The sequence below is a fragment of the Oncorhynchus clarkii genome, chromosome 6 (genome assembly GCF_045791955.1).
Source record: "Oncorhynchus clarkii lewisi isolate Uvic-CL-2024 chromosome 6, UVic_Ocla_1.0, whole genome shotgun sequence".
Classification (NCBI taxonomy): domain Eukaryota; kingdom Metazoa; phylum Chordata; class Actinopteri; order Salmoniformes; family Salmonidae; genus Oncorhynchus; species Oncorhynchus clarkii.
The window spans coordinates 66,321,646-66,343,582 of record NC_092152.1 but is presented as its reverse complement, the minus strand read 5'-3'; the positions used below and the strand labels follow the sequence as shown (position 1 = coordinate 66,343,582).

At 41.7% G+C, this 21,937-nt stretch overlaps 1 protein-coding gene and 1 long non-coding RNA gene across 10 annotated transcripts; both read left to right on the top strand.

Annotated features, from left to right (window-relative positions):
* Positions 1–3,747: 3,747 nt before the first annotated feature.
* On the top strand, positions 3,748–6,390 carry LOC139411466 (uncharacterized). The gene is made up of 3 exons (XR_011634604.1): positions 3,748–5,673; positions 5,767–5,871; positions 6,077–6,390. It is a non-coding gene; the product is annotated as an uncharacterized lncRNA (long non-coding RNA).
* Positions 6,391–6,973: 583 nt separating this feature from the next.
* On the top strand, positions 6,974–21,930 carry LOC139411465 (uncharacterized). Of its 9 annotated transcripts, XM_071157878.1 has the most exons (10): positions 7,028–7,667; positions 7,847–7,914; positions 19,006–19,148; positions 19,603–19,687; positions 19,794–20,150; positions 20,289–20,747; positions 20,843–20,947; positions 21,057–21,081; positions 21,181–21,215; positions 21,309–21,930. In XM_071157878.1, the coding sequence occupies exons 3-10, from the start codon at positions 19,035–19,037 to the stop codon at positions 21,503–21,505; spliced, it is 1,377 nt and encodes a 458-aa protein (XP_071013979.1). In that variant the 5' UTR covers positions 7,028–7,667; positions 7,847–7,914; positions 19,006–19,034; the 3' UTR covers positions 21,506–21,930. The 9 variants fall into 9 exon arrangements, with proteins under 9 accessions (XP_071013978.1, XP_071013979.1, XP_071013980.1 ...); XM_071157871.1 differs by having other exon boundaries at positions 7,030–7,520; positions 19,006–19,687; positions 21,054–21,081; XM_071157876.1 differs by lacking the exon at positions 19,006–19,148 and having other exon boundaries at positions 7,030–7,667; positions 21,054–21,081.
* Positions 21,931–21,937: the final 7 nt, after the last annotated feature.

Below are 21,937 nucleotides of genomic sequence, written 5' to 3'. Positions count from 1 at the left end.
ACTCCAAACCGCCATTAAAAAAGCCAGACTACGGTTTGCAACTGCAAATGGGGACAAAGATTGTACTTTTTGGAGAAATGTCTTCTGGTCTGACGAAACAAAAATAGAACTGTTTGGCCATAATGACCATGGTTATGTTAGGAGGAAAAAGGCGGAGGCTTGCAAACCGAAGAACACTATACCAACCGTGAAGCACAGGGTTGGCAGCATCCTGTTGTGGGGGTGCTTTGCTTCAGGAAGGACTGGTGCACTTCACAAAATAGATGGCATCATATATTGAAGCAACATCTCAAGACACCAGTCAGGAAGTTAAATCTTAGTCGCAAATGGGTCGTCTAAATGGACAATGACCCCAAGCATAAAAAATGGCTTAAGGACAACAAAGTCAAGGTATTGGAGTGACTATCACAAAGCCATGACCTCAATCGTATAGAAAATTTGTGAGAACTGAAAAAGCGTGTGCGAGCAAGGAGGCCTATACAAACCTGACCCAGTTACACCAGCTCTGTCAGGAGGAATGGGCCAAAATTCACCCAACTTATTGTGGGAAGCTTGTGGGAGGCTACCCGAGACGTTTGACCCAAGTTAAACAATTTAATGGCAATGCTACCAAATACTAATTGAGTATATGTAAACATCTGACCCACTGGGAATGTGATGAAAGAAATAAACGCTGAAATAAATCCTTCTATCTACTATTATTCCTTTTTGAATGGAGAGACTTTGGCTTTATTTGTGGGCCTCCCAGCTCCTCGGTAGGGTTGCTATGTGACTTAAATGTGACCCATTCAAAGGGGTCTCTGATTGAATGATCCATTCAAGTGCACACCAACCTGACGAGACAGAGGACCACAGTGGGGCTAACTCATCTCAACAACTCATCTCAACTGTCCTCCTCTCTCTTCTATCTTCTCTCTCTCTGTTCAGCTGTCCTCCTTTCTTCATTTCTGTAGCTCTCTGTTTATCTCTCTGTCCTCATCAGGTTCTCTCTTCATCCCTGGCTGGATCCTTTGCTGGCTGCCCACCTCTAATTAGTGAACTTTCTGGTTGGGTTTCTCCCTCTTCTCGCTGAATGTTTTTATTTTTCTCCTTCTCTTGGCCTAGTTATCTCACCCCCCACACTCTCTCTCTTTCTCTCTCTCTCTTTGTATGTGATCTGTGTTTCTGGAGTGTGTGTGGGGGTCCAAACATAGACGATCAACATTGACTGTTTTGTTTAGGCTCCTTGCTGACACACTGTCACCTTTATGACACACGTTCATCTGAACTGTAGGCATCTGTAATAATAGTTAGACAGGTACTGTAATAGATGTCCCGCTGTTGTTTTCTCAGTAGGAGAATGTGAGCTGAGGTCTCTCTAAATACATTTACCCTAACCCTGGCGATGGAAAAATGTGCCTGGCAGTGGTGTTTGCATGAGGCAAAGCTAACTCTCTGTACTCCCAAGCACATTCTCACTTCTCTGGCCCACATACTCCTACTGTCCTCAGTCTCTCTTCACCACTTAGTTTGTCAGCACATGAGTTCTGCTCCGTTAATCACACAAGCTAGGCTAATATGGGCAAAGTCATGAGTTTCTCAAAATGACGTGTCCTGTCGCTATCCATCAGCAATGTGATGGTGTTACTGGCACACTGTACTCTATTATTGTACAGGTGGAATGCTGAAGCATATCTGTCCCTTTAACTGCCATCTTTGTGTTGTGACTGAGGCATTTCTCCCTAGTCTCGTGTGACTCAGAGGATTGTGATAATCACTGTATACAGAGACCATGTTGGGTCTCTGAGCCTGTGTCCCTCGCCACCAGATGTCCAAACTGTGATCTGGTCTGCTAGGTGCTGTACACAAACACAGGTAGCCTGCTTTGAAAGCTACAAAACCCCAGGAAGCAAAGCCAGGTTGTGGTTAGTTTTGTCAGTTGGCAGGTGTGATCACATGAGTAGCCCTATTTGATTTAGGGTTTTGTGGACTCATCCTAGGAAGTGTTTGTTTCCTCCAGTATGATTACGTGATATATATGTTTTTGACATGCCAATCACACACAGGATAGGCCTTGTGATTGTTCTGAATCTGTGTTACCTCTGGTCACATGATAGACCATGACCTTGGCCAACTGACATATATCTGAATGGGCACTGAAAGTAGCCAACTCTGTGATAAACAGAGAGTGCTATGATGTAAGCGGTGAATGACGTGACCACAGTACTGTTTGTTAGATGTAGTGGTAACCCAGGTTACTTACTGGCAGAGTTGCAGTCCAGTGGGGGTTAAAGGCTGCAGTCCAGGCAGTACTGTACTTTTGTGTCAGACCTGTCAGCATTCTGCCTCCACAAAAGAGTTGTTAACTCATCAAGCCAGCAGATTATTAGACCCAGCTTTGGAAGTAAATACAGGGGTGATGGTGGGCGGTTGCTGACTGGTCCCACAATTACAAGAGCGACAACCTATTTCTTCAGTCTCTCTCTCTGTTCTTTGTCTGATCTTAATCCATGCTGTGAAACATGACAGTAGAACTCCACCCTACTATACCCACTCCTCATCTTCAATAAGACTCACAGGCCATAAAGTCTTATTGTTACATTCTTGTGCATAAGTTAAACAACTTGTGATGCAGTGACATGGGTGATATAATGTAGCTTGTTAACAATGTTTAACATGAAATACAGGCAAGAACAAATAGGCCTAGCCTTGGGCGTAATTCATAAGTAACATGTTCACATTTGTTTATTCGTCATATACAAGGAGTAGCCTTCACAGTGCAAGATTCACCTGCAAGTCAGCATTTCATTGCACCGTGTACTCCATGTGTATATACAGTTGAAGTCGGAAGTTTACATACACCTTAGCCAAATACATTTAAACTCAGTTTTTCCCAATTCCTGACATTTAATCCTAGTAAAACGTCCCTGTTTTAGGCCAGTTTATTTTAAGAATGTGAAATGCCAGAATAATAGTAGAGAGAAGGATTTATTTCAGTGTTTATTTCTTTCATCACATTCCCAGTGGGTCAGAAGTTTACATACACTCAATTAGTATTTGGTAGCATTGCCATTCAATTGTTTAACTTGGGTCAAACATTTCTGGTTGCCTTCCACAAGCTTTCCACAATAAGTTGGGTGAATTTTGGCCCTTTCCTCCTGACAGAGCTGGTGTAACTGAGTCAGGTTTGTAGACCTCCTTGCTCGCACACGCATTTTCAGTTCTGCCCACACATTTTCTATAGGATTGAGGTCATGGCTTTGTGATGGTCACACCAATACCTTTTACTTTGTTGTTCTTAAGCCATTTTGCCACAACTTTGGAAGTATGCTTGGGGTCATTGTACATTTGGAAGACCCATTTGCGACGAAGCTTTAACTTCCTGACTGATATCTTCAGATGTTGCTTCAATATATCCACATAATTTTCCTCCTCGTGATGCCATCTATTTTGTGAAGTGCACCTGTCCCTCCTGCAGCAAAGCACCCCCACAACATGATGCTTCCACCCCCGTGCTTCACGGTTGGGATGGTGTTCTTCGGCTTGCAAGCCTCCCCCTTTTTCCTCCAAACATAACGATGGTCACTATGGCCAAACAGTTCTATTTTTGTTTCATCAGACCATGTGACATTTCTCCAAAAAGTACGGTCTTTTTCCCCATGTGCAGTTGTAACCCGTAGTCTGGCTTTTTTATGGCGGTTTTGGAGCAGTGGCTTTTTCCTTGCTGAGCGGCCTTTCAGGTTATGTCGATATCGGACTCGTTTTACTATGGATATAGATACTTTTGTGCCTGTTTCATCCAGCATCTTCACAAGGTCTTTTGCTGTTGTTCTGGGATTGATTTGCACTTTTCGCACTATAGTACGTTCATCTCTAGGAGACAGAATGCGTCTCCTTCCTGAGCGGTATGACCGCTGCTCGGTCCTATGGTGTTTATATTTGCATACTATTCTTTGTACAGATGAACGTGGTACCTTCAGGCATTTGGAAATGGGTCCCAAGGATGAACCAGGCTTGTGGAGGTCTACAATTTGTTTTCTGAGGTCTTGGCTGATTTCCTTTGATTTTCCCATGATGTCAAGCAAAGAGGCACTGAGTTTGAAGGTAGGCCTTGAAATACATTCACAGGTACACATCCAATTGACTCAGGCTAACTGACATCATTTATCAGAAGCTTCTAAAGCTATGACATAGTTTTCTGGAATTTTCCAAGCTTTTTAAAGGCACAGTCAACTTAGTGTATGTAAACTCCTGACCCACTGGAATTGTGAAACAGTGAATTTTAAGTGAAATAATCTGTCTGTAAACAATTATTGGAAAAATTACTTGTGTCATGCACAAAGTAGATGTCCTAACCGACTTGCCAAACTGTAGTTTGTTAACAAGAAAATTGTGGAGTGGTTATTAAAAAACGAGTTTTAATGACTCCAACCTAAGTGTATTTAAACTTCCAACATCAACTGTATATCATACAAACACCACAAACACCCTCTGTTCATTCTTCCTTCCTGTAAAATTCTGCTCTGTTTCCTCATTCTGTGAATCATGAACAAAACAGCTTTGTAATCTAAGTTCAATGGTCATGGATATGCTATCTGTCTTCATGGTGATGACTCTCGTAGGAAAATGTCAAGGTCGGTAACTATTTTTATCAACAGTTTAAGACTTGAATAATAGGGTTTGTGAGTCTACAATTGAGGAGCTTGATTCTAACTTTGGAAACCTTTTTCTCTCTCAAAGGGAACACTTATCTAAATTATCAAGAGAAAGAGGAAGCTATATTCCTACAATGTGAAGAGAGAATTTGGCAACTTGATCTAGATGAAGACAACATAGTGGATTGCACTTTTAATTGCAGTCTTCGTGACAATGAGAAGAAATGTGACCAAGATCCGAAGTGCAATACAGCATTTACATTAGAAACAAAACCCTGCAAAAACAGTATCAAACAATGTTTAAATATGAAATCGGAGAAACGCGTCACTGGATTCTTTGCATGTTTTCATACCTTTCCATCAAATGACCAACACTTATTCCCCTTTAAACCTTCAAAAGATCAGGTGGAATCATTTATTGTGGCATTTGTTGAACCAAAGAGTAAGTTCACATTTCCTAACTTTCACAATTTCTAAATGATATACAACTCACATTACAGTATACTGTACAAAATATTGTATATATACATACATCTGTTTAGGAAAATATTTAACTTCAAATTATGTTCTGTTTCTGTAGTGGTGAAATTCTACCCTGATGTGGAAACTAAAACGTATGTTACCAAACAGCATGGAGAATCAGTCAACCTTGCATGTAATTTCACAGTAGCCAAAGATTACTCTAACCTTCCATTTTCAGTGTATTGGATCAAAACCATCAATGGCAACAGTAGCACATGTCTTTATTCTTATTCTTAGAATAGTAATGGACAATTATATGACCACCATTGTCTCATTGATGAGGCCCTGCTGAAACGAAGGTCAAATACTTCATCTAGTCCCCTAACAGGCCCTATCTTTCATAACCTTAAGATCAGCAATGCCACATATTCAGACAGCGGACAGTATGTTTGTGCCTTACAGGTGCTTAAGAATAGAAAAGGGCACTGGAAGGTAATAACTAATGTCACAGTCACTGTGAATGGAGAATTCAACAACCACCCCAACAGGAATGACACAGCCCTGTTATATACTCCTGGTGAGTCAGTATATTGTTATTACTAATACATAAAATTATCATGAATAATACCTAATTGATCTTCATTCTGAATGCTTTGTGTTTTATTAAAAGGGGATCCTTACATACCACTGTATGTAGTGGGAACCTTGTTCTTCTCCTGCCTGTTTGTTACTGCCATTGTCATTGTCATGATGAAAAATACCAAGATTTCGCAAGGTGAGTAAAAACCCACATACTGTATGTTCTATCATCAGGTATGTATTTAAAAAAAAAAACAATCATATAATGTTATTGACATGGATGAGAGAGGAGACAATTAACTCAGACTGTAAGTTAGCATATTATTTCCGTAAAAAGAATTTGCAGTACTGACAGATTTTCAAACCCATCTAACCCCACTGCTTCCTCTTTCTGGGTGTAGGCTCCCCATATGCTGAGGGCAGAGGAGAGGATGGGGGGCTCTACTCACTTCTGAAGCTGACTGAAGTGAGAGATCCTGTGACTGCACAGAACGGAGCTGAAGAACATGCTGCTGTTGCTGTCGAGCCCAATTCTGTCGTCATGTTCAAGGCCTTTGACCCCCAGGCCACTCAGACATCATCCACCTACCCCCTCAGGATTGGAGCGAAAGTATGATTTACTAGCTGCCAATAGTTACTCATATGATGTAGAAAAGTGAGCTAAAGATAATGTTTTCATGATTGGTCTTTCATATTGGGTTTAGACCAGGATTGGGGCGGGGCTGCCAGGGGTTTGTTTGGGATGGCGGGTGGGAGGGGTTGAGTGTTGGTTAAAAAAACATTTGTGATTCTTATTGATTGTACAGGTTATGTGACTCAATAAAAAACTTAGTTGACAAATTAAGTTACATTAAAAAGAAAAGGATTCACTTTCTTTTTTAATTGAATATTTTTGTGTTAATTCATGCTCTACTGAACATTTCCACTAGATGGTGGTAGTGCTCAGTCCTACAGTTGTGATTACTGTTTCTCTGATATTGTGTCGTATGTGTGATTACCTAATTATTTTGTAACAATGAATAAACATTGCAGAAGTAAAATTTCCCTTTTTTGGGGGGGGGGGGGGGGGGGGTGGCATGGTACTCAATCATTGCAATATTAATTATGCGATAGTGTATACTAAACATGATTAATCATTGTCTTAAATAGACATAAATGAATGGACCAGACGATGCTTGAGGTATCAAGAGTAAGATTTTGCACTTTCTGGGGCCGTCCCTACCCTCCGTTGTTGGTCAAAGGCCCTTAAATGGATTTTTCTCCTTTTTTAAAATCTTAAATCTGAACAGGAGTCAGTTACAGCTGGTCCCAGATCTGTGCTTGGGGTGCAACATAGACCGATGCTCCTCCCCCGTCTGTCTCCTCCCGAATGTAAACATGGCCGTTGTGTCCATAGCAAAAATGATAGCAAAGCCTTGGATATAATGCTGCTAGCTAGCTAAATACGAAAGTTATCACTGCTGTATGCCAGCAGGGTTTACGTTGTGGAGTTCATCTCCAGTAAATGTGTGAATTAACTCACGGTCTGCAGCTAGGCGTTCGCAAAGTTCTGCGAATGGAATGCTTGCTAGTTAGCTAAAGCTAGCTAGGTTGTTTGACGACGTAAAAGTTGCTTGCTAGCAGCTAACTACAAGGCTAGCTAGTAACTTGCTCGCGAGGAGGACAACCAGAGCTCGCCAGCACAGACAGCAGCTGTGTTGACACGAAACGAAAGGAGATACCCAGCAAGCTATCCCGGCCTGATCCATATGGGGAAATCTATCTAAAAAAAATTGACTGTATTGTTGACTACTTCACATTTTCAGCAGTTTATTTTTTTTTGCTGTTGTTATTGTGCTAGCCAAGGTACAAGTTAGTTAACGTTTGACATTCTTTTCTCACTGAAATATTGGAAGTATTCATTAATCGTCTTTAGTTATTGGACTCAAGCTATTAATGTTTTCTGTGAAGCCCTTGAAACCAACCTTTAAATCCTACCTTCTGTCTGTTCAGGTGAGTAACCTCACTTGACTAGCAAAGTTACTCTGTCCTCGGTATACTAACAGTTACTTGCTATTACTGAGTTGTTCGCTAGCTAGGAGTACTTGTTCAATTCACTAGCTATATGTTGTGCATAATTTAGTTAGCTTATTATAGACTAACAAAATATCTCTGTTTTATATTTCATGCAGACTGATCTAAAAAAAACTCCACAGCCACCTATCAAGAAGTTTGCTTCCTGGGGCCAAGTTACTTCCAGGTGAGTTTACAGTTCCCTCTGCCACAGCTAGCTTGTTGTTTCTGACTGTTCTATTTGTAACTATCAACTATGTTATGAGTACATCGAGGCTACATAGATTTAACCACCCATCAAAATAACCCTCTCCTGGAAAATAACCAGTAAAGACTGACCTCATCCAGCTATAGTCTTTCTTTTCATGCTAAGGTAGAAGATGACTGATATTTCAATGACCAGCCAGTGAAAACTCCCATATCTCTTCAGCTAAATGTAATTTCTTTTTTTTTTTAACTCTGTTTATTAAGTTTTGAACATACACACACACAGACAAGACAAAGCAATATAAATAATATACTCAACTAGAAAAAAAATACAAATAAAAATACAAATAAAAAAATAGCTTTAAAGATACCATACTTTAGACAAGTTAAACACACAAGGCAGAAGGCTACAGAGGTTAAAGGGCAATCTATAGTACAGGGACAGAGCAAACACCTCACCATTGTTCCTGTAAACAGTAAAGGGATAAGGGTGGAGAAATGCAACCACTCACAGAGAGTCATGGCCACAGACCGACCATCCACTGGACAAAAAAAAAGTTTACAATGCTTTAAAATAAAAAAATAAAATGATTATTCATGTAGGCGTGAACAAAATGTAAAAATAACTGGGAAAAACAAGCTCACACTTCAGTCTCTGCCCGGGCAAGATGAACAAGGCATCTGCGGATCACAATCAATAAGCACATGGACCTTAATGCCCCCCCCCAGCAAAAACACAGAGAGAAGCCCCTCCAACCCTTAAGTCACAGACTTATTTTAGTATTAATTGGAATGCCATCAGAGGATGGACTGTTTAAAGTAAGACCGGAATGTAGCCCAAGCCTCATCAAACAGTTTGGGGTTCCCACGTGAATTGAATTACATTTTTTCTAGTTTCAGAGAACACAACACATCCCTCACCCAATATTTATAAGATGGGGGAGCTGCCATCTTCCAGTTCTGTAGTATTAGCCGTCTAGCTAAAAGAGTTGTATAAGCAACAGTGTCCGACTGGATTCTTGATAGGGGGGTACCCATGGGCAGTACTCCAAAAAGGGCTGTAAGGGGAGACGGATCTATAACAGTGTCATATATATCAGAGAAACATTTAAATATTAATTCCCAGAAACCTGACAGTTTATGACAGCCCCAAAACATATGCAACAGTGTGGCTGGTTCCACTTTACATCTGACACAGGTAGGATCAAAATCAGAGAATATTCTTCCAAGTCTGGCCCCCGACCAGTGGATACGGTGAACCACCTTGAATTGAATGAGGCTGTGTCTAGTGCTAAAAGAGGACGAGTGCACTCTGTGCAGCACAGATTCCCAGGCGTCTTCCCCAAGTTCCTCCCCCAAATCATTTTCCCATCGAGTCTTTAAAGGCACCAAAGAGGGGTTCTGTAAGTCATGAATGATTGCATATACATCTGAAATTGCGCCCCTAGGAAGCTTGTTCAGCTCAGTTTACTGGCCTTGTCGCCTTGTTCATAGACTTTGTATCGAGCTCGCAAGAGTAACTGTTCAGCTTGCCTGGTAGAAAGCTCATCAAATTCAGATTGGAGTAGTTGGCGCTCTTTATGCAGATCAGAGGAAGGATCCGTAGCATACTTCTCATCCAATGTGGCTATGGACTCGCTCAGAGCGAACTCTGTTTTGGTTGGCTGTATAAGAAATAATTTGGCCACGTAGGTATGCTTTGAGAGACTCCCATATGGTAGAGCAGGACATACCTGGTGTTGAATTAGTTTCTAGGAATAAGGTGATTTCAGAAGAAATGAAATTGACAAACTCCTTATCTGAGAGTAAAATGGGGTTGAGACGCCATTGATAACACATAGGAGGTCGCTGGGGAAACTCTAGTTCAAGCACTAATGGTGAATGGTCAGAGATAACAATACTCTCGTAAGTACACTGCCGAAGGTTAGGCAGAAGTTTTTTGTCCAAAAATAAGTAATCAATCCGGGAGTATGTTTGATGAACATGAGAATAAAAGGAATACTGTCTATCTGTAGGATGTAGGAAACGCCAGGCCTCAAACATAGCATATTTCTGAAGAAAGGATTGACTAAGTAGGGCACATTTAGATGGGCCTGTATTTGTTTGTGAGGACTTTTTACAGTTGAAATCCCCCCCTAAAATCAACAAATGAGAATCTAAATTGGGAATAGCAGACAGAAAGGAAGAAATGAAACTTGTGTCATCCCAATTGGGAGCATAAACACTAGCCAAAACAAGAGGGGTAGAAAACAGTTCACCGGTTACTATGACGTATCGTCCCTTAGGATCAGCAATAACCTCAGAAGCTACAAACGGAGTAGCTTTATCAACCAGAATAGCAGCACCTCTTGACTTACTATGAAAGTTTGAGTGGAACACTTGACCAACCCAGTCCTTACGCATCCTAAAATGCTCACCAGTCCTCAAGTGAGTCTCTTGTAGAAATGCAATATTTGCATTCAAACCCTTTAAGTGAGTCAACACCCTCTTACGCTTCACCGGGTTGTTAACCCCTTTGGTATTCCAAGAAATGTACTTGATCGTATTATTTCGGCCCCTCTGGGCATTCCCGTTATTCAACCCTGTCATTAGAGCATAGAATGGAAAAGCAATGAGCGCCCAAAACCCCCAGAATAACTTGTCTCAGAGTAATAATGTACGGTGGTAAATGTTTGGGGGAAAAAACAGAAGAAAAAAATAAAAAGACAGAATGACAACATTAGAACTGAACAATTCAACCTGCCCCCCCACCCCCTCCCCCCATCCCAGACAATACCTCCCCAAAGGAGGTACAAGCCTAAATAGAGCATGTTCTCTTTGCACAGTATGTCTGTGAGAGTGCGGTCTTAAACCTAAACCCACAGTCCCGCTCTTTAAAGTCGCGTTTTGTTAGTGGATCAAGCAGCAAAAAGAAAGATTTGTATGTATTTTTTCAAATAAAAAAAAGGCGAATCCCTTGTGCAAACGGAATGACAAAAGCACCACTTGTAGATGTATATAATTGTATTCCCAGTCTTATAACAGGCATTGAGAGAGAAAATAAATAAAATGTATAAAGGCTCTCAGCCAAAAATCTAATTTGAAGTAAGGAAATCGTAGTAAGACAATCAAAAATAATTGTAATTATAATAGTAGTCTAGTTGAAGCTGAGACAGCTTACAACCAATACCAAAAAACTTTGCTGGGCATAAATGACGCTCAAAACTTTTAAAATTAAAGTGAGGCCCCAAAAACCGTGTAGCCTCGGGAGACATTTACTGTTTACTGGGTCAATGCAAACGAATGCAGTAAACAAATAACCAAAATTATTTTGAGTCACTGAGACAATGTGTAAGCAAACTAAATAGGTGAGCGAGATAAGGCACGCACACTAGATGATCAAAACATTAGATCACATCAAATAAGCCTGAATAGTTCCACCAACTATACAAGACTAGCCTGTTATATCTAAACATAATTGTACCACAAGTGGGTTACTTACTATCCACAGTTCGCAAGCAACAGTTGCTGAACTGTGAGCATATTCAAGACTTCTTGATGTGACATTGAATGTGAGCCATAGCCTCATCCGGAGATTCAAATGTGTAGTCTTTACCCTCATGAGATATCCATAAACGGGCCGGGAATCTCAGTCCATACTTCACACTTGGATGGTCCCGAAGTACTCGTTTGGCCTGTCCGAAAGCTGCGCGCTGCCTGGAAACAATGGGGGAGTAGTCCTGGTAGATGGAAAAGCTCTGTCCTTGAAAGCTCAGAGTGGTATTGCGGGCTTGTCGGAGGATCTCCATCTTCTCATGAAAAAAGTGCACTCGAAGAATTATGTCACGGGGCCTCTCCCCATCCCGGGGCTTTGGGCGCAGCGACCGGTGGGCTCGATCAATCAGGGGCTTTTCATCTAAGGCAAGAACATCCTTCAGCAGCCCTGAAACGAAATCCGTGGCGCGATGCATTTCCGCTGACTCTGGGACCGATACAAGTCTCAGATTATTGCGGCGAGAGAATCCCTCTAAACTCACACAGCTCGCCTTCACCTTTTTCAAATCCGCAGCTAGGCGTTTAACTTCAGCCTCCAGGTATGTAGTTAAATCGGAGACATTAGTAGCTGAGGTCTCCAGTGCTGCAATCGTTGTAGTGTGTGACGCAGTTGTTGTTTTGAGTAATGTGATTGCTGGCACGGTCTCGTTCCGCAGGATGGTTAAATCTGCTTTTAAAGTATCAGAAACCTCCTGTATTCTGGCCTCAATCGTAGCAACCACCTGTGTTTTCATTTCAACTATCTCAGAGCGTAGTAGTTTGATGGCCTCGAATGTTCATTTCAGCGCCGCCAGGCCAAGCCGCGCCCCCAGGTAAAGTGTGCGTCCCCGGGCCCTCAGACTCAGGAGAGGGCGGTGATGAGAGCGGGTCTTGTAGGCCGGGTTTTCTCAAAGTCATGCTTTTGGCCTTATGTTTGGTCGACATGCTGACATTCGGAAGCAAAGTAGTCTTGGTTTTTACGGAAAGGAATCACCAAATTAATATTTGAAAATAAATACGGTTCTGCTGCAGAATTCACATAAACTTTAAGAATACCACGGGAGCAAACGGAAAACATGTTAGTCGCACATGGCGTCCCCTACCATCCTGCTAAATGTAATTTCTTGTTTTGAAAGTGTTCTCTGTCAGTTCACCTCACTTGTGGTTTTCCCCACAGGCATTTGGCATCCCTTATTGTCACATCATTGGGCTGTGGTAATCTCATCCAACTGAAAGTCTATTTTCTCTGTGCTGTCTCAAGTCACCATGGCAGTGCAGTGCCTGCCTGGCCACCTTTTCATCACTGCAACTAACTGTGCATAATTTAGCTTTATCAAATCAAATCACATTTTATTTGTCACATACACATGGTTAGCAGATGTTAATGCGAGTGTAGCGAAATGCTTGTGCTTCAAGTTCCGACAATGCAGTAATAACCAACAAGTAATCTAACTAACAATTCCAAAACTACTGTCTTATACACACAAGTGTAAGGGGATAAAGAATATGTACATAAAGATATATGAATGAGTGATGGTACAGAGTGGCATAGGCAAGATACAGTAGATGGTATCGAGTACAGTATATACATATGAGATGAGCATGTAAATAAAGTGGCATAGTTAAAGTGGCTAGTGATACATGTATTACATAAAGATGCAGTAGATGATATAGAGTACAGTATATATGTATACATATGAGATGAATAACGTAGGGTATGTAAACATTATATTAGGTAGCATTGTTTAAAGTGGCTAGTGATATATTTTACATAATTTCCCATCAATTCCCATTATTAAAGTGGCTGGAGTTGAGTCAGTGTGTTGGCAGCAGCCACTCAATGTTAGTGGTGGCTGTTTAACAGTCTGATGGCCTTGAGATAGAAGCTGTTTTTCAGTCTCTCGGTCCCAGCTTTGATGCACCTGTACTGACCTCGCCTTCTGGATGATAGCGGGGTGAACAGGCAGTGGCTTGGGTGGTTGTTGTCCTTGATGATCTTTATGGCCTTCCTGTAACATCGGGTGGTGTAGGTGTCCTGGAAGGCAGGTAGTTTGCCCCCGGTGATGCGTTGTGCAGACCTCACTACCCTCTGGAGAGCCTTACGGTTGTGGGCGGAGCAGTTGCCGTACCAGGCGGTGATACAGCCCGCCAGGATGCTCTCGATTGTGCATCTGTAGAAGTTTGTGAGTGCTTTTGGTGACAAGCCGAATTTCTTCAGCCTCCTGAGGTTGAAGAGGCGCTACTGCGCCTTCTTCACGATGCTGTCTGTGTGGGTGGACCAATTCAGTTTGTCTGTGATGTGTATGCCGAGGAACTTAAAACTTGCTACCCTCTCCACTACTGTTCCATCGATGTGGATAGGGGGGTGTTCCCTCTGCTGTTTCCTGAAGTACACAATCATCTCCTTAGTTTTGTTGACGTTGAGTGTGAGGTTATTTTCCTGACACCACACTCCGAGGGCCCTCACCTCCTCCCTGTAGGCCGTCTCGTCGTTGTTGGTAATCAAGCCTACCACTGTTGTGTCGTCCGCAAACTTGATGATTGAGTTGGAGGCGTGCGTGGCCACGCAGTCGTGGGTGAACAGGGAGTGCAGGAGAGGGCTCAGAACGCACCCTTGTGGGGCCCCAGTGTTGAGGATCAGCGGGGTGGAGATGTTGTTGCCTACCCTCACCACCTGGGGGGTGGCCCGTCAGGAAGTCCAGTACCCAGTTGCACAGGGCGGGGTCGAGACCCAGGGTCTCGAGCTTGATGACGAGCTTGGAGGGTACTATGGTGTTAAATGCCGAGCTGTAGTCGATGAACAGCATTCTCACAGGTATTCCTCTTGTCCAGATGGGTTAGGGCAGTGTGGTTGAGATTGCATCGTCTGTGGATCTATTTGGGCGGTAAGCAAATTGGAGTGGGTCTAGGGTGTCAGGTAGGGTGGAGGTGATATGGTCCTTGACTAGTCTCTCAAAGCACTTCATGATGACGGAAGTGAGTGCTACGGGGCGGTAGTCGTTTAGCTCAGTTACCTTAACTTTCTTGGGAACAGGAACAATGGTGGCCCTCTTGAAGCATGTGGGAACAGCAGACTGGGATAGGGATTGATTGAATATGTCCGTAAACACACCAGCTAGCTGGTCTGCGCATGCTCTGAGGGCGCGGCTGGGGATGCCGTCTGGGCCTGCAGCCTTGCGAGGGTTAACACGTTTAAATGTTTTACTCACCTCGGCTGCAGTGAAGTAGAGGCCGCATGTTTTGGTTGCAGGCCGTGTCAGTGGCACTGTATTGTCCTCAAAGCGGGCAAAAAAGTTATTTAGTCTGCCTGGGAGCAAGACATCCTGGTCCGTGACGGGGCTGGTTTTCTTTTTGTAATCCGTGATTGACTGTAGACCCTGCCACATACCTCTTGTGTCTGAGCCGTTGAATTGAGATTCTACTTTGTCTCTATACTGACGCTTAGCTTGTTTGATTGCCTTGCGGAGGGAATAGCTGCACTGTTTGTATTCGGTCATGTTTCCGGTCACCTTGCCCTGATTAAAAGCAGTGGTTCGCGCTTTCAGTTTCACGCGAATCAATCCACGGTTTCTGGTTAGGGAATGTTTTAATCGTTGCTATGGGAACGGCATCTTCAACGCACGTTCTAATGAACTCGCACACCGAATCAGCGTATTCGTCAATGTTGTTGTCTGATGCAATATGAAACATATCCCAGTCCACGTGATGGAAGCAGTCTTGGAGTGTGGAATCAGATTGGTCGAACCAGCATTGAACAGACCTCAGCGTGGGAGCTTTTTGTTTTAGTTTCTGTCTGTAGGCAGGGATCAACAAAATGGAGTCGTGGTCAGCTTTTCTGAAAGGAGGGCGGGGCAGGGCCTTATATGCGTCGTGGAAGTTAGAATAGCAGTGATCCAAGGTTTTGCCAGCCCTGGTTGCGCAATCGATATGCTGATACAATTTAGGGAGTCTTGTTTTCAGATTAGCCTTGTTAAAATCCCCAGCTACAATGAATGCAGCCTCAGGATGTATGGATTCCAGTTAGTTAACAATGGGCTGGTTCAGCTATGCCTCCTGATTTTGCAGTCAAATCCCAGCTCAGAGAGGATGCGAGTTGGTTAATGACTGTCTTAAGGAGGTTACAATAAGAGATTCACAGAACACCAGTAACTGAAAACTATTTCTTGCCTTTTGTGTGTTTTTCTTTGCAACTTTGAATTTTTAATGCGTGGCAGGACCTCAGGTTTGTTTACTTTTTTACATTAAGTTGGCAGTGTTTATGTGTGAGCTAAACTGACACCCAACCTCTCCATATTACATTTTGCTCCAGTGTATTAAGATAAACAAGGAGACATTTAAAGAGAATGTAAATAATGAAAAGTCTATTTATGTGTCTAACCACCACTCAATCCGTGTACAGGGAGGGGCCATGACCCTCCACTCAATTCATGTTGCCCCCTCCATAAACTATTGTTGCAAAAAAGCCAACAACATTCTTAAGCATTTTGGTTCGTTCGTGGCTGTTATGGAGGCGGAAGCTCACTGATATAATGGAGCAAGATTAAGAAACACTTGACCATATGACCTTGAAGTGTCATTAGGCCTATATCTGTGTCTGAGGACAAGTTGTGAATCAGAGGTTGTGCTGTGGGACGAATTTCCCTTTGAGGCGTTCACTCTTTATAATTAAGCAACAGAGGATGGACCTTCCTTCATTCTAAAGTAGATGCGCCTTGCCTGGTTTTACTTACTCTGCTGAAATAATAACAAAACCTCCCTCTTGCACTGTATTGCTCTTTTCTCTGCTTTGCAGGGTTTACACTGACTTTAAATTGGAAAATGTTTGCCTACACAAATACAGTTAGGAGCACAATGACTCATATTTGATATAATAAAACTAGAATCCTTAATTTTTTTTACATTGCACGACAATATTTAGGCGCATATGTGAGTAAAACTGTCACACTCAGTAGCCCTGCTTTGGTATGTATAGTTTGACCCTTATCTATTTCAGTGGATTATTTTAAGACGCTGGTATATTTTATAGAGGGATACCGGTTGTTCCTTGGCTGGAGGTTTAGCTATTGTTATTGCTGGGTTCTGCCAGTGTGTTTCAATGAATACTGGCAGTGAAAGTAAACATGACGCACTCACGCAGTGCCACCTGGCCTTGCTTTACAAAATTCACCTCCTCTCCCTCAACTGGACTACAAACAGTTTAGCCTACATTGAATCTCAGGTTTGATTTTACACTATGGTCTATGTTCTGATCTTTAGTTCATGGCTCTGTAAGGGTGGCCCTGAATGGAGAGACTTTGGCTTTATTTGTGGGCCTCCCAGCTCCTCGGTAGGGTTGCTATGCGACTTAAATGTGACCCATTCAAAGGGGTCTCTGATTGAATGATCCATTCAAGTGCACACCAACCTGACGAGACAGAGGACCACAGTGGGGCTAACTCATCTCAACAACTCATCTCAACTGTCCTCCTCTCTCTTCTATCTTAATTTCTGTAGCTCTCTGTTTATCTCTCTGTCCTCATCAGGTTCTCTCTTCATCCCTGGCTGGATCCTTTGTTGGCTGCCCACCTCTAATTAGTGAACTTTCTTTGATTTAGGGTTTTGTGGACTTAGTCAAAAAGGAGAACCTCATCCTAGGAAGTGTTTGTTTCCTCCAGTATGATTACGTGATATATATGTTTTTGACATGCCAATCACACACAGGATAGGCCTTGTGATTGTTCTGAATCTGTGTTACCTCTGGTCACATGATAGACCATGACCTTGGCCAACTGACATATATCTGAATGGGCACTGAAAGTAGCCAACTCTGTGATAAACAGAGAGTGCTATGATGTAAGCAGTGAATGACGTGACCACAGTACTGTTTGTTAGATGTTGTGGTAACCCAGGTTACTTACTGGCAGAGTTGCAGTCCAGGCAGTACTGTACTTTTGTGTCAGACCTGTCAGCATTCTGCCTCCACAAAAGAGTTGTTAACTCATCAAGCCAGCAGATTATTAGACCCAGCTTTGGAAGTAAATACAGGGGTGATGGTGGGCGGTTGCTGACTGGTCCCACAATTACAAGAGCGACAACCTATTTCTTCAGTCTCTCTCTCTGTTCCTTGTCTGATCTTAATCCATGCTGTGAAACATGACAGTAGAACTCCACCCTACTATACCCACTCCTCATCTTCAATAAAACTCACAGGCCATAAAGTCTTATTGTTACATTCTTGTGCATAAGTTAAACAACTTGTGATGCAGTGACATGGGTGATATAATGTAGCTTGTTAACAATGTTTAACATGAAATACAGGCAAGAACAAATAGGCCTAGCCTTGGGCGTAATTCATAAGTAACATGTTCACATTTGTTTATTCGTCATATACAAGGAGTAGCCTTCACAGTGCAAGATTCACCTGCAAGTCAGCATTTCATTGCACCGTGTACTCCATGTGTATATACAGTTGAAGTCGGAAGTTTACATACACCTTAGCCAAATACATTTAAACTCAGTTTTTCCCAATTCCTGACATTTAATCCTAGTAAAACGTCCCTGTTTTAGGCCAGTTTATTTTAAGAATGTGAAATGCCAGAATAATAGTAGAGAGAAGGATTTATTTCAGTGTTTATTTCTTTCATCACATTCCCAGTGGGTCAGAAGTTTACATACACTCAATTAGTATTTGGTAGCATTGCCATTCAATTGTTTAACTTGGGTCAAACATTTCTGGTTGCCTTCCACAATAAGTTGGGTGAATTTTGGCCCTTTCCTCCTGACAGAGCTGGTGTAACTGAGTCAGGTTTGTAGACCTCCTTGCTCGCACACGCATTTTCAGTTCTGCCCACACATTTTCTATAGGATTGAGGTCATGGCTTTGTGATGGTCACACCAATACCTTTTACTTTGTTGTTCTTAAGCCATTTTGCCACAACTTTGGAAGTATGCTTGGGGTCATTGTACATTTGGAAGACCCATTTGCGACGAAGCTTTAACTTCCTGACTGATATCTTCAGATGTTGCTTCAATATATCCACATAATTTTCCTCCTCGTGATGCCATCTATTTTGTGAAGTGCACCTGTCCCTCCTGCAGCAAAGCACCCCCACAACATGATGCTTCCACCCCCGTGCTTCACGGTTGGGATGGTGTTCTTCGGCTTGCAAGCCTCCCCCTTTTTCCTCCAAACATAACGATGGTCACTATGGCCAAACAGTTCTATTTTTGTTTCATCAGACCATGTGACATTTCTCCAAAAAGTACGGTCTTTTTCCCCATGTGCACTTGCAAACCGTAGTCTGGCTTTTTTATGGCGGTTTTGGAGCAGTGGCTTCTTCCTTGCTGAGTGGCCTTTCAGGTTATGTCGATATCGGACTCGTTTTACTGTGGATATAGATATCTGTGCCTGTTTCATCCAGCATCTTCACAAGGTCTTTTGCTGTTGTTCTGGGATTAATTTGCACTTTTCGCACTATAGTACGTTCATCTCTAGGAGACAGAACGCGTCTCCTTCCTGAGCGGTATGACCGCTGCTCGGTCCTATGGTGTTTATATTTGCATACTATTCTTTGTACAGATGAACGTGGTACCTTCAGGCATTTGGAAATGGGTCCCAAGGATGAACCAGGCTTGTGGAGGTCTACAATTTGTTTTCTGAGGTCTTGGCTGATTTCCTTTGATTTTCCCATGATGTCAAGCAAAGAGGCACTGAGTTTGAAGGTAGGCCTTGAAATACATTCACAGGTACACATCCAATTGACTCAGGCTAACTGACATCATTTATCAGAAGCTTCTAATGCTATGACATAGTTTTCTGGAATTTTCCAAGCTTTTTAAAGGCACAGTCAACTTAGTGTATGTAAACTCCTGACCCACTGGAATTGTGAAACAGTGAATTTTAAGTGAAATAATCTGTCTGTAAACAATTATTGGAAAAATTACTTGTGTCATGCACAAAGTAGATGTCCTAACCGACTTGCCAAACTGTAGTTTGTTAACAAGAAAATTGTGGAGTGGTTATTAAAAAACGAGTTTTAATGACTCCAACCTAAGTGTATTTAAACTTCCAACATCAACTGTATATCATACAAACACCACAAACACCCTCTGTTCATTCTTCCTTCCTGTAAAATTCTGCTCTGTTTCCTCATTCTGTGAATCATGAACAAAACAGCTTTGTAATCTAAGTTCAATGGTCATGGATATGCTATCTGTCTTCATGGTGATGACTCTCGTAGGAATCGTAGGAAAATGTCAAGGTCGGTAACTATTTTTATCAACAGTTTAAGACTTGAATAATAGGGTTTGTGAGTCTACAATTGAGGAGCTTGATTCTAACTTTGGAAACCTTTTTCTCTCTCAAAGGGAACACTTATCTAAATTATCAAGAGAAAGAGGAAGCTATATTCCTACAATGTGAAGAGAGAATTTGGCAACTTGATCTAGATGAAGACAACATAGTGGATTGCACTTTTAATTGCAGTCTTCGTGACAATGAGAAGAAATGTGACCAAGATCCGAAGTGCAATACAGCATTTACATTAGAAACAAAACCCTGCAAAAACAGTATCAAACAATGTTTAAATATGAAATCGGAGAAACGCGTCACTGGATTCTTTGCATGTTTTCATACCTTTCCATCAAATGACCAACACTTATTCCCCTTTAAACCTTCAAAAGATCAGGTGGAATCATTTATTGTGGCATTTGTTGAACCAAAGAGTAAGTTCACATTTCCTAACTTTCACAATTTCTAAATGATATACAACTCACATTACAGTATACTGTACAAAATATTGTATGTATATATACATCTGTTTAGGAAAATATTTAACTTCAAATTATGTTCTGTTTCTGTAGTGGTGAAATTCTACCCTGATGTGGAAACTAAAACGTATGTTACCAAACAGCATGGAGAATCAGTCAACCTTGCATGTAATTTCACAGTAGCCAAAGATTACTCTAACCTTCCATTTTCAGTGTATTGGATCAAAACCATCAATGGCAACAGTAGCACATGTATTTATTCTTATTCTTATGATAGTACTGGACAATTATATGACCACCATTGTCTCATTGATGAGGCCCTGCTGAAACGAAGGTCAAATACTTCATCTAGTCCCCAAACAGGCCCTATCTTTCATAACCTTAAGATCAGCAATGCCACATATTCAGACAGCGGACAGTATGTTTGTGCCATACAGGTGCTTAAGAATAAAAAAGGGCACTGGAAGGTAATAACTAATGTCACAGTCAGTGTGAATGGAGAATTCAACAACCACCCCAACAGGAATGACACAGCCCTGTTATATACTCCTGGTGAGTCACAGTATATTGTTATTACTAATACATAAAATTATCATGAATAATACCTAATTGATCTTCATTCTGAATGCTTTGTGTTTTATTAAAAGGGGATCCTTACATACCACTGTATGTAGTGGGAACCTTGTTCTTCTCCTGCCTGTTTGTTACTGCCATTGTCATTGTCGTGATGAAAAATACCAAGATTTCGCAAGGTGATTAAAAACCCACATACTGTATGTTCTATCATCAGGTATGTATTTAAAAAAAATAATAATTTAATGTTATTGACATGGGCTTTCTGTTTCTTTCTTCCTCCAGCAGAATCTCACACTCTGAGAATGAAAAGGTATTTCATTATTTGAAAATAACATTTCCGATAGCCATGAATTAATTACATGTTGGTCCTATGGAATTTTATAATAAATACTTTATTTAATCATTGCAGAGCAGACAATGCAGAAGAGACAATTAACTCAGACTGTAAGTTTGCATATTATTTCCATAAAAGGAATTTGCAATACTGACAGATTTTCAAACCCATCTAACCCCACTGCTTCCTCTTTCTGGGTGTAGGCTCCCCATATGCTGAGGGCAGAGGAGAGGATGGGGGGCTCTACTCACTTCTGAAGCTGACTGAAGTGAGAGATCCTGCTGCTGTTGCTGTCGAGCCCTATTCTGTAGTCATGCTCAATACTGAGTATGAGGCCTTTGACCCCCAGGCCACTCAGACATCATCCACCTGCCACCTCAGGATTGGAGCGAAAGTATGAGTTACTAGCTGCCAATAGTTACTCATATGATGTAGAAAAGTGAGCTAAAGATTAAGTTTTCATGATTGGTCTTTCATATTGTGTTTAGACACGGATTTGGGCGGGGCTGCCAGGGGTTTGTTTGGGATGGCCGGTGGGAGGGGTTGAGTGTTGGTTAAAAAAACATTTGTGATTCTTATTGATTGTACAGGTTATGTGACTCAATAAAAAACAAAAATGAAGTTAAATTAAAGAGAATGAGAATTTACTTTCTTTTTTTAATTGAATGTTTTTGTGTTAATTCATGCTCTACTGAACATTTCCACTAGATGGTGTTAGTGCTCAGTCCTACAGTTGTGCTTACTGTTTCTCTGATATTGTGTAATATGTGTGATTACCTAATTATTTTGTAACATGGAATAAACATTGCAGAAATAAAATGTACATTATTAT